This window comes from Saccopteryx leptura, chromosome 8 (genome assembly GCF_036850995.1).
Source record: "Saccopteryx leptura isolate mSacLep1 chromosome 8, mSacLep1_pri_phased_curated, whole genome shotgun sequence".
Taxonomy (NCBI): Eukaryota; Metazoa; Chordata; class Mammalia; order Chiroptera; family Emballonuridae; genus Saccopteryx; species Saccopteryx leptura.
The window spans coordinates 85,991,349-86,007,280 of record NC_089510.1 but is presented as its reverse complement, the minus strand read 5'-3'; the positions used below and the strand labels follow the sequence as shown (position 1 = coordinate 86,007,280).

The window sequence follows — 15,932 nt, the reverse complement described above, 5'->3', positions numbered from 1 at the left end:
AGAGTGGCTCTGGTCGCGGCAGAGCGACGCCCCGGAGGGGCAGAGCATCGCCCCCTGGTGGGCAGAGCGTCGCCCCTGGTGGGCGTGCCGGGTGGATCCCGGTTGGGCGCATGCGGGAGTCTGTCTGACTGTCTCTCCCCGTTTCCAGCTTCAGAAAAATACAAAAAATAAAAAATAAAAATAAATAAAAAATAAAAAAGTGTAAAGTTGGGGTTTGGTGGGGCCCTTCAGAGGTCGGGACCCAAGGTGTGCGCCCAGTGTGCCCACTGTTATATCCGCCTCTGCTCATTCATTAGTAAATCCAAACTTCTTGAAAAGGCAGTCTATTGGTGCCAGAAAGCAAAGCTCATAATGTTTCAAAATGAGACACCAGGTTGTATCCCACATCTTTCTGTGTGTAATGGACCAAGGGGGAGAAGGTGGCTGTGCACCAACTGTCCCGTGGGGACCTGGGATTTCCTGCCACAGGGCAGTGTCCTTGCGGGAACTATAAATCCAGATCTGACATAACCCAGCCTACATTCTTTGTCACACTGTCACCATGGCTGGCAGTTACCTAGCAGATGCTTTTATTCTAATCCTGACAGAAATACAGTAGGCAAATGATAAGTGACCCATGGACTTGAGTCTCCAATTTTATCAGTAGGTTTAAGTCTGGTGAGTTAAAGAATTGCTTATTTATTTATTTATTTATTTATTTTCTTTCATTTTTCTGAAGCTGGAAACAGGGAGAGACAGACAGACTCCCGCATGCACCCGACTGGGATCCACCTGGCACGCCCACCAGGGGCGACGCTCTGCCCACCAGGGGGCGATGCTCTGCCCATCCTGGGCGTCACCATGTTGCGACCAGAGCCACTCTAGCGCCTGAGGCAGAGGCCACAGAGCCATCCCCAGCGCCCGGGCCATCCCCGCTCCAATGGAGCCTTGGCTGCGGGAGGGGAAGAGAGAGACAGAGAGGAAAGCGCGGCGGAGGGGTGGAGAAGCAAATGGGCGCTTCTCCTGTGTGCCCTGGCCGGGAATCGAACCCGGGTCCTCCGCACGCTAGGCCGACGCTCTACCGCTGAGCCAACCAGCCAGGGCCAAGAATTGCTTATTTAAACACCATTATTTTGAATCATAGAAGTGTATTAATTATTTTAAATTTAAATCAAATAATACACACAAAAAAGGAAGAAAGCATGAAAGACAACTACTTTGGAAAGCAGAGTTTTTCTTCCTACTTTTTTTTTTCCAAACATAGTGTAGATATTTTGGGATTTTTATTTTTGGCAGGGTAGGGGTTTGAGTGACAACCGAGGATAAAGGAGAAGCTAAAATGAACTGTTTGATTAGCACTTGTTTATTATTTAAAATTATTCAAAGAACATTAATAGCTAACAAGCAAATGTAAGGCAAAATATTATCCCCTTAACCAGGGTTTCTTTTTCTGCTCACAAGGTTCTGAAGATAAAGCTATAAATTCTTGTGCTTTTGTATTTTTGAATAGAACTTGGTCACTTGTTCTAATTAAACAGTCTCATGCTTTCAACTTGTATCCTTTCTAATTAAATATATTTTAGCTATTAAAATTTCCCCTTCTTTTTTGTTTTAATTTTATGAACTACGGTAAATATGAATATTTTTTCAAAAAGATTGAACATAAGGGAGAAGATATGCATTTTTACCTCTGAAAACAGACAAATAAAAATAAGTTGTTACAAAGCAAGTTGGTATTTCTGGGATCTTGCAAGGCTGGTTTAGTTTTATTATTGCTTGTGGCATGGTGTGGTAACACCTGTGGACACCGCACCAAACTTCAAGGGCACACGGATAAAACAGTGAGTTCCACAACTGTATCTGAGTGCTTACAAGCAAGGCTTTTATGTAACTGAAAGCTTGCTGTGGCTAGTCTTCCCAAGTGTTGGGAAAATTCAAAAGGTGGTCATCATGTTTAAGAAGAATTCAAATAGTTCTCACCAAGTAGAGTTATTTGTTAACATATCAATCTGGTTCTTTTTAGAATTCCATCAGTGGCGAGAGGTATTGATGATAAATCCAACAATGGCCATGAATCCTTTATTGACAGCATCGGGGCAGCAAAGGATTCCACCGGTTTCCTCACCATTTGAACCTCCAACTCTGGATAGGTATTTCTTTCCAACATAAGATTATAGTCAAAGGAGAACATGAATAATTGCTAACTTTTCGAATGATTTTAACCCCAGGGTTGTTTTATGGTCTAATAAAACCAGTGAACTGTGGTGCAGTCTGAGCTTGTGTTGTCAGGGAGGAAGACGAGAGGCCAAGTCTCAGGTTCAAGTCACCTAATATACTGTTAAACCACAAGACACTCTGCGGGTGGTACCTTCAACACACTTCCCATCGTTGCCCCTTTGAGAGCTGCTTGACATACTCAGCAAATAGCTAACAAGCACTTTTACTATGTGACAGGCATTGTGCAGATGCAAACACTAGTAGAATCTGGGAGAGCAGACATAACAAAATGCCACAGACTAGGTGGTTTAAACAACAGATATTTACTTCTCACAGTTCTAGAGGCTGAAAGTTTTAGGTCAATGTGTCAGTAGGGTTGGTTTGTGGGAAGACCTCTCTTGGCTTGCAGACAGCTGCCTAGTATGCCTCACATGGCCTTTTTCTCTGTATATGTCCACATGTATGCAAGTATGTGTGTGGGAACACTTTTCTTCCAAGGTTGGAGAGGTGCTAAAACAACAACAAAGAAAACTGGGCGAAACACTAATTTCTAGTTTCTGTCATTTCTCTAGAGTTCACCAAAGTTCTAAGGTATCCCTTCCTCTTCTTATAAGGATGCCAGTCCTGTGGGATAGGGCTCCACACTTTTGCCCTCATTTAACTTTAATTGTCCCTCAATAACCTTATATTTAAGACTTCATCATATGGAGTTAGGAGCACAATTTAGTTGGTATTAATTGGGTACCCTGATTTCCTCTCATAGATCTATTCTTTCTTTTCTTTTCTTTATTTTTCTTTTTACTTAAAATTTGTATTTATTTTTTTAAAGATTTTATTTAGTTTAGAGAGAAAAGAGCAGAGAGAGAGAGAAGGGGGAGGAACAGGAAACATCAACTCCTATATGTGCCTTGAGCAGGCAAGCCCAGGGTCTTGAACCAGCAACGTCAGCATTCCAGGTCGACACCTTTCTTATTCACTGTGCCACCACAGGTCAGGTTTCTGGATCCTTGATCCTGCCTCTGTCTCTATTCCGCTCCTCAGTTCATATTGTTCATTGGATTCCTCAAATGAGTGAGGTCATATGATATTTTTCTTTCTCTGCCTGACTTATTTCACTTAACATAATAGTTTCCAGGTCCATCCATGTTGTCACAAAAAGTAATATTTCCTTCTTTGGCCCCATAGAATTCCACTGGGTATATGTACCACTGCTTTTTAATTCACTCCTCCACTGACGGACACTTGGGCTGTTTCCAGATCTTGGCTATTGTGAACAATGCTGCCATAAACATGGGGGTGCATTTCTCCTTTTGAATCGTTGATGTGGTGTTCTTGGGATAGATTCCTAAAAGTGAGATGGCTGGGTCAAAAGGCAGTTCGATTTTTAATTTTTTGAGGAATCTCCATACTGTTTTCCACAGTGACTGCACCAGTCTGCATTCCCACCAGCAGTGCAGGAGGGTTCCCTTTTCTCCACATCCTCGCCAGCACTTATTCTGTGTTGTTTTGTTGATGAGCACCATTCTGACTGGTGTGAGGTGATATCTCATTGTGGTTTTAATTTGCATTTCTCTAATGATTAGTGATATTGAACATTTTTTCATATGCCTATTAGCCATCTGTATGTCCTCTTTGGAGAAGTGTCTATTCATTTCTTTTGCCTATTTTTTGATTGGATTGTTTATTTTCCTGGTGTTGATTTTTACAAGTTCTTTATAAATTTTGGTTATTAACCCCTTATCAGACGTATTGTCGAATATGTTCTCCCATTGTGTACTTTGTCTTTTTATTTTGTTCATATTGTCTGTAGCTCTGCAAAAGCTTTTTAGTTTGATCTAGTCCCATTTGTTTATCCTGTCTTTTATTTCACTAGCTGTGGAGATAAATCAGAAAACATATTGCTGCAAGAGATGTCAGAGAGCTTACTACTTATGTTTTTTTCTAAGATGCTTATGGTTTCATGGCTTACATTTAAGTCTTTTATCCATTTTGAGTTTATTTTTGTGAATGGAGTAAGTTGGTGGTCTAGTTTCATTTTTTTTCAGGTAGCTGTCCAATTTTCTCAACACCATTTGTTGAAGAGCCTGTCTTTACTCCAATGTATGCTCTTACCTCCTTTGTCAAATATCAGTTGTCCATAAAGGTGTGGGTTTATTTCTGGGTTCTCTGTTCTGTTCCATTGATCTGTATGCATAGTCTTATGCCAGTACCAGGCTTTTTTTAGTACAATGGTCTTGTAGTATAACTTGATATCAAGAAGTGTGATACCTCCCACTTTATTCTTCTTTTTCAAGATTGCTGAGGTTATTCATGTTCTTTTATGGTTCCATATGAATTTTTGGGATATTTGTTCTATATCTTTGAAGTATGTCCTTGGTATTTTCATAGGAATTGCATTGAATTTATAGATTGCTTTGAGTAATATGGACATTTTAATGATGTTTATTCTTCCTAGCCATGAACATGATACATGCTTCCACTTGTTTGTATCTTTGTTAATTTCTTTTATCAGTGTTTTATAATTTTCCGAGTAATCTTTAATCTCCTTGGTTAAATTTACTACTAGGTATTTTGTTGTTGTTGTTGCAATAGTGAAGGGCATTGTTTTCTTAATTTTTCTTTCAGATAGATCATTGTTGGTGTATAAAAATGCCTCTGATTTCTGAGTATTAATTTTATATCCTAACACCTTGCTGAATTCCTTTATCCAGTCCAGTAGTTTTTTGACTGCGACTTTAGGGTTTTCATATCATCAGCAAATAATGATAGTTTTACTTCTTCTTTTCCAATTTGAATGCCTTTTATTTCTTCTTCTTGTCTGATTGCTGTGGCTAGGATTTCCAGCACTATGTTGAATAAGAGTGGTGAAAGGGGGTACCCCTGCATTATTCCTGATCTTAAGGGGATTGCTTTTAACTTTTGTCCATTGAGTATGATGTTGGCTGTGGGTCTGTCATAGATGGCCTTTATCATGTTGAGGTATCTTCCCTGTATTCCCACTTTCCTGAGAGTTTTGATCATAAATGGGTGCTGGATTTTATCAAATGCTCTTTCTGCATCTATTGATATTATCATGTGGTTTTTGTGCTTTCTTTTGTTTATGTGATTAATCACATTGATTGATTTGCAAATATTGTACCAGCCTTGCCTCCCCAGAATAAATCCCACTTGATCATGATGTATGATTCTTTTCATGTATCTGATTTGCTAATATTTTGTTGAGAATATTCTTTTTTTCAATAAAAGTGACATTATAAGTATTTACATTGTACACTCTTGCAGTTTCCTATCAACTTCTTTAGAATATTTTGACATTATGAGGAGAAAGTAATAATCTATTATTTATTCTTGTTCATAGAGTATGAACAATAAATTTGACTTCTAGAGCCACTGATGTTTAGCAAAATAAATAATCCACCCAGGAAGTCAGACTTTGATTCTGTATGACAAAGCCAAATATTTTCATTAAATGAGAAAAGAATATTGTGGTCAGAATAGTATATTGAGGTGGCTCAAACCGGAAACCTGGCCTCTCATCTTCCTCCCCAAACAACATGAGCTCAGCACACCCTCCAGCTTCTTCACCAACCTCTGGACCCTGGTCTCTATGCAGTCACCTGCAACTCACCCTGCCATTCAGCCAGCAGTATGACCAGTGTCTATGCAGGTCCCAGGGGCTTGGGTTCCTGTGTTTCTGTGTCCCACTCCATGAGTGTCTGGTGTAGCTGGGAGTCCAGGGGCCTAGCAGGCATAGGGGACATCAAGAGCAAGAAGGAGACTATGCAATGCCTGATGGATACCTGGCCTCTTACCTGGAAAGGATAAGAAAGCAGGAGGTTGATAACTGGAGACTGGAGAGCAAAATCTGGGAATATCTGGAGAAGAAGAGACCTTAGGTCAGAGACTGGGGGCATTACTTCACAACCATTGAGGATGTGAGGGCTCAGGTCATGTGCACAATGACTGCATTGTTATGCAAATTAACAATGCCTGCCTTGCTGCTGATGACTTCAGAGTCAAGTATATGTTGGAGCTGGTCATGTGCCAGTCTGTGGAGAGTGACATCAGTGGTCTCCAAAAGGTCACTGATGACACCAATGTCACTCTGCTGCTAGAGACAGAGATCGAGACTCTCAAGGAGGAGCTGCTCTTTATGAATAAGAACAACTAAGAAGGAGTAAATGGTCTACAAAACCAGATTGCCAACTCTGGGTTGACTGTGCAGTTGGATACTCTTATATCTCAGGACCTCAGCAAGATAACAGCAGACATCTGGGCCCAATATGATGAGCTGGCTCAAAAGAACCAAAAAACTAGACTAGTACTGGTCCTAGCAGACTAAAGATTACACCAGAGTGGTCACTTCACAGACCACTGAGATAGGAGCTGCTGAAATGACACTACTGGGGCTGAGGTGGATGGTCTAGTCCCTGAAGACTGACCTAAACTCTCTAAAAAATCTGAAGGCCAGCTAAGGGAGGTAGAGATACTATGCCGTGACAATAGAACATCTCAATAGGATTCTGCTGCACCTGGAGTCAGAGCTGCCTCATACTGGAGCAGAGGCCAGCACCAGCCCCAGGAGCATGAGGTCCTGCTGAACATCAAGGTCAAGCTATCACCATCACCATCTGCTCAAAGAAGGGGAGAACTTTGATCTCAGCAATGCCCTGGACAATAGCAACTCCATACAATCCATCCAGAAGGCCATCACTGGCAAGATTGTGGATGACAAAGTGGCATCTGAGGTCAATGACCCCAAATTTCTGAGGCGTTAAGGAATTAGAAACAGGGCACCTATGGGGGGAGGTAGGAGACCAATAAGAAGTTCAGAAAGCATTGAAAAATTAAAAGAAGAAAAAGAAACACTATGGTGCTCATGGAAAATCAGATCTCTTCCAGACATCCCTAAAACTTTCCTTTCCTGTTTTCTCTGTTGTCAGTTGGGTCAACCCTTCCCTCGTAGAGTTCCTCTTCCCAGAGGCGAATAAATGTCGGTGAGGACCCAGGCACAGAAGAAAATATTGGGCCCCTGACATTAGAAAAAAGTGTAAAGTTGGGGGTTTGTGGGGCCCTTCAGAAATCAGGGCCCAGGGCATGCGCCCAGTGTGCTCACTGTTAAATCTGCCTCTGCTTCTTCATAAACTTTCTTTTTCCCCCCTTTTTTATGAAAAGAAGAAGTACATATAAAAATAGATTAAAACATATAGATACAATTTAAAGAAGAAAAATAAAATGAATATCTATATATAAAACACCTAGATTAAGAATAAAACATTATACAGTAGTTCAGAGGCCCCTGTGGATACCTCCACACTCCACCACTCTGTTTTTCCTCACCCTTGAGGGGGCATCCAGTTATTATTATTATTATTATTATTATTGATCCCTTGATTTTCTTGATAGGTCTGCCACATGTGTATCTTTACAACCAATAAAATGTATATTCTTAAATAAACAAACCTAGTTGAATAATTAATATATTTGACCAACTAATAAATGAAAACAAATTTTATGCTTATCTCAATAAACACAGAAAAAAACATTAGATAAAATTTGTCATCGTAATTATGTGTTCTACATCAAGTTTATTGTTTTCTAATTTTATTAAATGTATTGGGGTGATATCTAATCTTTCGTACTGTATTTCTACTTAAATCTGTAGAGAGTGCAGGACTTTTATATTTCATTTTGGGAAGAGGTGATAGAATCCCATACGGCAATAAAAAACTCATTGCCTATGCAATGGAAACTTTGTGCAATCCCATCCTCATTTTATTGGCTTTGTATATTTTGTTCTAGAGATTTATTGCCTTCCACTGTAGCTACAACTGACCCAAGACAGTTTTGTGTTCCATCCCAGTTTGGATCCTCTGTCCTACCAAACGCAAATATGCCAAACATGATGTCCAGTCGTGTCTACCCAGGTATGAGCAATCAATGGTTCTCATCTATGGAAAGCCACTTGACCTGGATGGTGCTTGTAAGTTTCTTCAGTTAGTACTTAGGTTTAAATTATGGTTTCCTCACTGTCTGACCAAGGGTAAGTTGCTTCACTTCTTCAACCATCAATTTATCAATGGATAACATGAAAATCTGCAATGTTACTTAGTATCTGTCATATCTTACATGTAAGGAACTAATGAGGTCATGAGGAGATGAGATCTGAAAGTTAAAGAAGGCTTGGGGCAGTATATATGTGGCCTGATAGTTCATAGCTCAGACTTAACCATTATTCTGAGTAAGAGGGGAAGCTTTTGATGAGTTTGAACGAAGTAGTGACGTGTTCTGACTTACATTTTACCAAGATCACTCTGGCTGCTGTGTTGGGGACAAAGTTGATAGGACAAAGTACTGAGGATAAACTTATGGGAATAAATAGGTTATTAGAATAGTCAAAAGATTATGATGGATTTTCCCTGGGTGAATACAGTAGGAATAATAAAGAATGATTGGATTCTGTATTATTTTGAAGGTAGAAACAACAGAATTTTCTCACAGTTCAGGTATGTGATATACATAAGAGGAGTGTTAAGGATGACACCAAAAATTTTGGCCTGAGCAGTTAGAAAGGTGAAGTTGCTATTTACTGAGCTGAGGAATACTGTGAGAGGAACAGAAATCTTGAGTCAGGAGAGATATCATAGGCTCAATTTAGCTCATATTACAATTGAGACACTGAATAAACAATCAATGAAAGATGTCAGGAAGGCAGCTGAAGTGCAGGGAGGACTTCTTGAACCACTGGCAATATAATTTAGAAAGTTATCAGCATACATGAAACTAGCTGAGATCATCTATATAGTGAGTATGGATAGAAGTTAAAAGAATGATCCCTGGGACATACCAACAAGGGTGGGATGATACTGAGGAACAAGCAAGGGAGAGATAGAAGGAGAAACCAGTGCAGTAGGAGGAAACCCAGGAGAGTGTGCCGGCTAGAAGGCAAGGGAAGAAATTATTTAAGGAGAGATTGAGTAACTGTGTCAATTACGCCACTCATAGATCAAGTAGATGAGGACTAAGAATACATGACCAGATTTAGTTATGTGGAGGTCATTGGTGATCTTGATAAGAGCATTTTTAGTAGAGTAGAAACAATGAAAATATTATTGATGGGGACTCAAGAGAGACTAGGAGATGAGAATGTCCTCATCATACTGGAAATCAAATTGATGCATCTTATCTCCCCAAAACAACATTCATGAGTTTCTGTTTGTCTCTGCTTCCTAACCCCAACAAGCCTTAATAGATAGGAACAATTTCTTTTTTTGGCCAAAAGAAATATGATTGGTACCAGGCCAGTGAAGACACTAACCTGCCTGGATTTGAGTTACCACAGTGCATGGATCCACCACAGTGAGATCAGGCATCCAGCAAAGACCAGATACGAAACTAGACACCTACAATGGAGGGTCCCTAAGACCAAATAAGATAGCTGATTCTGAATGGAAGGTCCCACCTGGCCACAGAACCCAGTAAACCTCTAGCCATGGTTACAGACAACAGATAAACAGACCACAGACTGAGAGTGTCCTCTGTAGAGATGAAAAGTCCAGAAACTGCCAATATTTGCCTACAAACAGGCAGGTTTATCACCTGTCCCAGGGATGTAGGTCAGGTCTCCCAACTCAAGGCTGATGTGTAGGAAAATAAACCAAGGCAACATAAGGCCTCAGTCCTATAGAAACTAAACTTCAAAGTAAGTTAACAAAATAGAAACTAAGACAGGGATCTATTTCAAAATATAGGGTGTTAGATAGGAAGTGACTTATTACAGCTAGACTAGAACTAAGTTTGGGGCCACTTATTTGGGAAAGAGAAAGAAACCTGAAATAGATTAGATGAGTCTGGATTTCAAAAGGTCCTAAAACCTAAGTGATTAGAATTGTGCTCTCTGCACTGGACTTCTCACATGGACTTTCTCTGGACCCTTGGGCAGTCCACCATGAACTGGCACTTTCATGCATACCTCAGCTGACTATAGAAGAATGTCCTGAAGCCACTGAACTATAAAAATGTAGAGGTTTAGAGTTAGAAGGATTTTTAGAGGTCACCTCATCTAACCTCTGATTTTTAAAAATGGCAAAGAATCTCAAAAAATATATAGTGTGGTTTATTTCAAGATAGGTTACTGTTATTGTTTAATGAGCTCTACTATCTCAGTACAGAGCAAGTAAAAGCAACAGGTCTAGCTTTCACAGTACTTATCCTTTTGGGGGGGAGAACAGACTACACAAGTAAAAATATAGTTGAACAAACTATGTGCAATAAGTACAGTTTGTGTGTTTATTATTATTAGAGCGTATTGTGTGGACCTGTGCTATAGCAATTTGACATGGTAATTTTATGTTTATTAATCTACTAATTTAAAAAATATTTGCTTGTATCTGTTCTCGTTTTTATTTCAACTTTCTAAAAAGTCATTTTATTGTATTTTTGAAAAGTATTGGTCCATGATGAGTTGGAAATTCAAAAAGAAAAAAATGCTCTCACCATAGATGTTTTGAGAAGCACCAGTATAGATTCTAAGTGCATTAGGAGTGAAGATAAAGAAAAAAAATCAATGTAGCATGAAGTTATTAGGCAAAAATAGAGCTTTGAATTCTGGTTGTGCTGCCATTATTTCAAGACATTTTAGATAGTTGACACAAACAAAAAATATAATTGCTACCCAACTCCACTGAAATCATTTCGAAAACTTATTTTCCTCAGATACACCAAAATATCCACATAGAGAACTATATATTTTATTTACTTAACCATGCATTTATTTCTAGGGATTTCAATGGAACAGGAAGCATTTAGTTACATTTTTTTAAAAGCCAACTAATTCTTCTTGTACTGAAGGAAATCAAAACCTATCAATTTTTACTTCAAAAGCAAGAGATCAAGAAATCCACAGTTTATTTCATCTTTTTCATTTTGAAAGATGGCAGGAAATGTCACCAATCATGAGACCTAGCCTTAATGGAAAAAAAACCCAAAACTAATGTTATCATGCTATCACCAACGTGACTCTCTAGACACTAAATAGCAGTATCTGATACTACTTCCAACATTATACTCAGCTAATGGTGTTTTGTAAATACTGTTTTAATCATTATACTTTATCATTTTCAAATGGAAGTTGTTAATTTGTTTGTTGGGTGGATGGTGATTTTCTTTCTTAAGGTTGGGGCATTTTACCACCTGAATCCTTGAAGGCAATGGCCAGAAGGAATGAACTGATTCAAAGGCAGCATACTGCCAGGTAACGTAACAATGTTGCTTTATTTATTCTCTATTCATTCACTTGTTTGTTTATTCACTTGTTTTAAATAGATAGGTAAATAGATATAATTATATATATTTCAATATATACTTTCATTCATTTATTATATTTGCATATTGTTGTATTTGTGTACATTCATGCATGTGTATGTATATTCTGAATGAATTTATGTGCATATATCTATATATATATATCTATAGATAGATATACACACATGCTCCAATTACTTATGATTACTTAAAAAATATTTCAAGACTATTACAAAAAGAAACATATATATACATCTACACAGGTTGGTTAAGGATAAAAGCAAGATTAGAAATTACATAGCGAAGCTAAGGTTACAGACTGTAATAGGTTGTCAATGTCTCATAATTAACATGCCTACCTGTGATTCCTCTCATATTTATATTGACATTTTTGTCTTAAATGACTTCACTTCTTCCCAAAGATAAAAGCCAACTTGCCAATCTCACTTCAGACAATGCCATCAGAGCCCAGCCAGCCCCACCTCAAACCAACAGTGGCCTTCAGCTGTAGCTACCAGGAGAAAGGAAAGATTGCAGTAATGACCAGGGTAGGTCTTGTGAGGAAAAGAAGGCATCAGAGCCCATTTTCTCATCACTGAATCCTAAGGGGTCCAGGTGATAACCAATAAGCAAAGTAAAGGAAGCAGAGACGCCAAGCCCTTCCTCTCCTCCCTCCAACCCCGGCCGCTTGCAGTAATTTGTAACAGTTGAGACTTGTGTGGACTTACTGAGTTTCTTGAGTCCCACTAAAATCATACAGCAGGGTTTAAAAACCTCTTCTAGAACGTCAGTTTCTTTGAGGATTAACTCTGGCAAGAAACTACCTTGTGTTATGTTATTAATTTATAGTAAAAATTTATACTTTTGCCTCTTCCCCTCAGATCTTATCCCAAAACTCTCCTTCCCAGTGGCTTTGTGAGGGATACGTGTTTCTACTCAACAAACTCAGATAAGTAGTGTGGAAACTCACAGGGAAAACAGAGGTGCTGTCTCAGGGAAGGCAGAAGGCCATTAAAACTTTATCTTTTAAAAAAATGTTTATTGAATATATTGCAGTAACATTGGTTAATAAAATTGTATTGCTTTCAAGTGTACAATTGTATACCACATCATCTGTACATTGTATTGTGTGTTCACCACCAAAGTCAAGTCTCCTTCATCACCATAAAATTATATTTCTAATGGTTTTCTTGGGTTGTATAAAATGAATTGTTTTGTTTTTTAGGATGGAAATGGAAATGCATGCCATTTACCAGCAAAGAAGAATAGAAAAAGTGAATCCCAAGGGATTAGCAGGTCTGGGGATACCATTCCTCTGTGGCCCTAGTGTCCCAGCTGGCCCAGCCACCGGCCATGGCAGAGGCATTCTCCCTCCCAGTGACCTGCATTTGCACAGACGCTCCCTGAGAAACCTTCATGGAAACCCCATGCTAGTGGCAACTGGTCCACACTATCTCGAGGGCTGGGGGCAGAAATGTCGTCGTCTCAGGAGAGGTACAGGGAATCAGAAAGTTCTAGACAGTGATACCGAGAGTTCTAAAAGTCAAGCAGAAGAAAAATCCCTAGGCCAGATTCATGTGATTCCCTATGAAGAGGATGAATGTGCAAAAGACCCAGAAACCGAAGCTCTCAACAGCCAGAAGTCAAGTGAGATCAATGAAAAGCCAGCTACAGTTCTTGCCAATACCTGCAGAGAGTTGGAGCCCACTCATAGCAAACCCTGGGGAGCTCATCACACTTTGATGGAAGCAAAGGTCTGGGATGGTGGGAAAGATAAGGTTCCAGAGCAGGTTTTTGCAGCCTATGATGGAAAGAATGGGGTTTACCCTCCAGTTCCTCAACCATCTTTGCCAGGTGGGTATCCCGACACCAATGGCCAATGGCAGATTCTCATGAACCACAAGTTATCAAGTCCTTAAGTAATCACATAGTGATCTAAAACCTTTTTATCTTTCCTTTTCTTAACCCTATTTAGAATGACTTCTTCATGAAGTCACTTTGTCACTTTAGTTCCAAGAAGCCATATCAGTGAAACTCATCTCTATATATTTCTATATAGAGAATTCACAGCAAAGGTTAGGAAGGCAAGTATGAGGAAGGATGAAGAAACCTATCAGAATTTTTAATTAAAGTTTTAATTTAACCTGCTTTAATTTAATTTCAACAGAAAATAGAGGGGCTTCTTGCATAAAAGTAAGAATTCTATCTGTATTTAAATGTAGAAAAAAATACACAAACAGAAGCATTAACTTTCAGTACCCATTACTGTTGATGATACTTTCTGATCTTAAAGTATAAACACACTACTCCCCCCAAAACACTGAACAGTTTTCTAGAAGTTCTTTAGATAAAAATATTTTTAAACACAGGGGAAACACTGCTTCTTTTATAAAGTGTTAATTTGCCTTTTTGATATGAAGATGCAGCTAAATCCTTGCATCACCTAGAGTGCATGATAAATCACATAACATCGGAGAACATGGTGGTGTTAATCTGCAGAATGAAATCCACAGGGCATTTCTACTGGAATCTGAGAGAAGCAGTTCTAAAACTTCTTTATTTACTTTATGTTTTTGTTTACTTTAATGCTTTCAATTAAAGATCTTTTAGAGGAAGAAAAGAAAGGTTTTTCTTTTCTAAGGTTTTTAGAAAACATCTCTCAAAAATATATATAAATTTTTAAAAATCTTTCAGTAAGTTTTAGTATCCCTTAAAGAGTTTAAATGTAGTTCTATATAAAGAGATCACTCTGTAGTAATAAAATATGAAGAAATTAATACAACTATACATAAAGCCATGCTCTTAGTGTTCCCCTTTCCCCTGGAAATTTTGTACCACAAGATAATTTTCTTTCTATTTTAAAGGAATGCATATACTGGTTACAGGTGGGGAAAATCTGTCTTTGGATGAAGATATTCAGAAATGGACTGTGAGTGATGTGCACACCTTCATTAGTGGCCTTCCGGGTTGTTCAGATTATGCTCAGGTGACTTAATTTAAGTATATTCATAGAAGTAAGATACTTTGAGCCCTGGCCAGTTGGCTCAGTGGTAAAGCATCAACCCGGTGTGTGGAAGTCCCGGGTTCAATTCTCAGCCAGGGCACACAGGAGAAGCACCCATCTGCTTCTGCACCCCTCCCCCTCTCCTTTCTCTCTATCTCTCTCTTCTCCTCCGGCAACCAAGGCTCCATGGGAGCAAAGTTGGCCCGGGCGCTGAGGATGGCTTCATGGCCTTCGTCTCAGGTGCTAGAATGACTCCAGTTGCAACGCAGCAATGCCCCAGATGGGCAGAGCATTGCCCCCTAGTAGGCTTACCAGGTAGATTTTGGTCAAGCACATGCAGGAGTCTGTCTCTCTGCTCCTCTGCTTCTCACTTTAGAAATTTTTTTTTAAAAAAGTAAGATACTTTGAAATATATTTCCTTTATAATGAGTTCCATCAAACTTGCATTTTGTCCCAGAGGATTGCTAATAATCTCCCCCTTTTTTATGGCATTGGCTACCCTAGGGAAAGCCCAGGGCTGGCTTTCGTTTCTGTTCCAGCAAGACTCCTGAGAGGTGGGAATTCTTCCTAAATTAAGAGATTCAGAGACCAAAGATCCAAAAAGGATGAGGAATGTCTACTACCTTCCTTACTTGTCTATAAACAAACATTTTGGGGACACATATTTCTGTACCAGAAGTTTTAGGCTACTTGTAATAGATAATGGAAATATATACTTTATTTTTAAAGGACATGAAGGCAATAGATCTGAAAAGCTGGAGATTAACTTTTTAAATTCTGTATTTATACTAGGACAATATACAAAACTGCAGATGACACACAGAATTCAATCTAGTAGATAAATGCATTCTCTATAATAATGTCAGGACAGTTGGAAGGAAAACTAATTTTATTCAAAAGAGAAAATTTATGACAAAAGTCATGGGTTGGCAAGTTTTTGAAGTTGGTGTCAGTGCTAAATTTTCATGCATATAGTTTACTTTTTCAAGTGATTTAATAACACAATTTCAAGCAACAATGTGCCTATTAAATTGAGAATTATTGTTTTAATATATATGTTATATATTATAGGGGAAAAAGCAAGAAAAAGACTATGATTTAACATTATCATCATCAACTGATGTTAAAAATAATTTTTTTTTTTCTTTTTCTGAAGCTGGAAACGGGGAGAGACAGTCAGACAGACCCCGGCATGCGACTGACCGGGATCCACCCAGCACGCCCACCAGGGGGCGACGCTCTGCCCACCAGGGGGGATGCTCTGCCCCTCCAGGGCGTCGCTCTGTTGCGACCAGAGCCACTCTAGCGCCTGGGGCAGAGGCCAAGGAGCCATCCCCAGCACCTGGGCCATCCTTGCTCCAATGGAGCCTTGGCTGCGGGAGGGGAAGAGAGAGAAAGAGAGGAAGGAGAGGGGGAGGGGTGGAGAAGC

General features: G+C 39.2%; 1 protein-coding gene and 1 pseudogene across 3 annotated transcripts in view; both read left to right on the top strand.

The window, feature by feature from the left end:
• SAMD7 (sterile alpha motif domain containing 7) overlaps positions 1-15,932 on the top strand; it is a 39,473-nt gene that overhangs the window by 13,044 nt on the left and 10,497 nt on the right. For 2 of the 3 annotated variants that reach the window (XM_066346875.1, XM_066346873.1), the window contains 5 exons: positions 2,003-2,129; positions 7,999-8,123; positions 11,371-11,449; positions 12,725-13,353; positions 14,364-14,485. In XM_066346875.1, coding sequence (XP_066202972.1) covers positions 2,029-2,129; positions 7,999-8,123; positions 11,371-11,449; positions 12,725-13,353; positions 14,364-14,485 — 1,056 coding nt within the window. In that variant the 5' untranslated portion in view covers positions 2,003-2,028. The remainder of the gene's footprint in view (positions 1-2,002; positions 2,130-7,998; positions 8,124-11,370; positions 11,450-12,724; positions 13,354-14,363; positions 14,486-15,932) is intronic. The other variant, XM_066346874.1, reaches the window with a different exon arrangement.
• LOC136380058 (keratin, type I cytoskeletal 18 pseudogene) lies at positions 5,666-6,974 on the top strand (annotated as a pseudogene).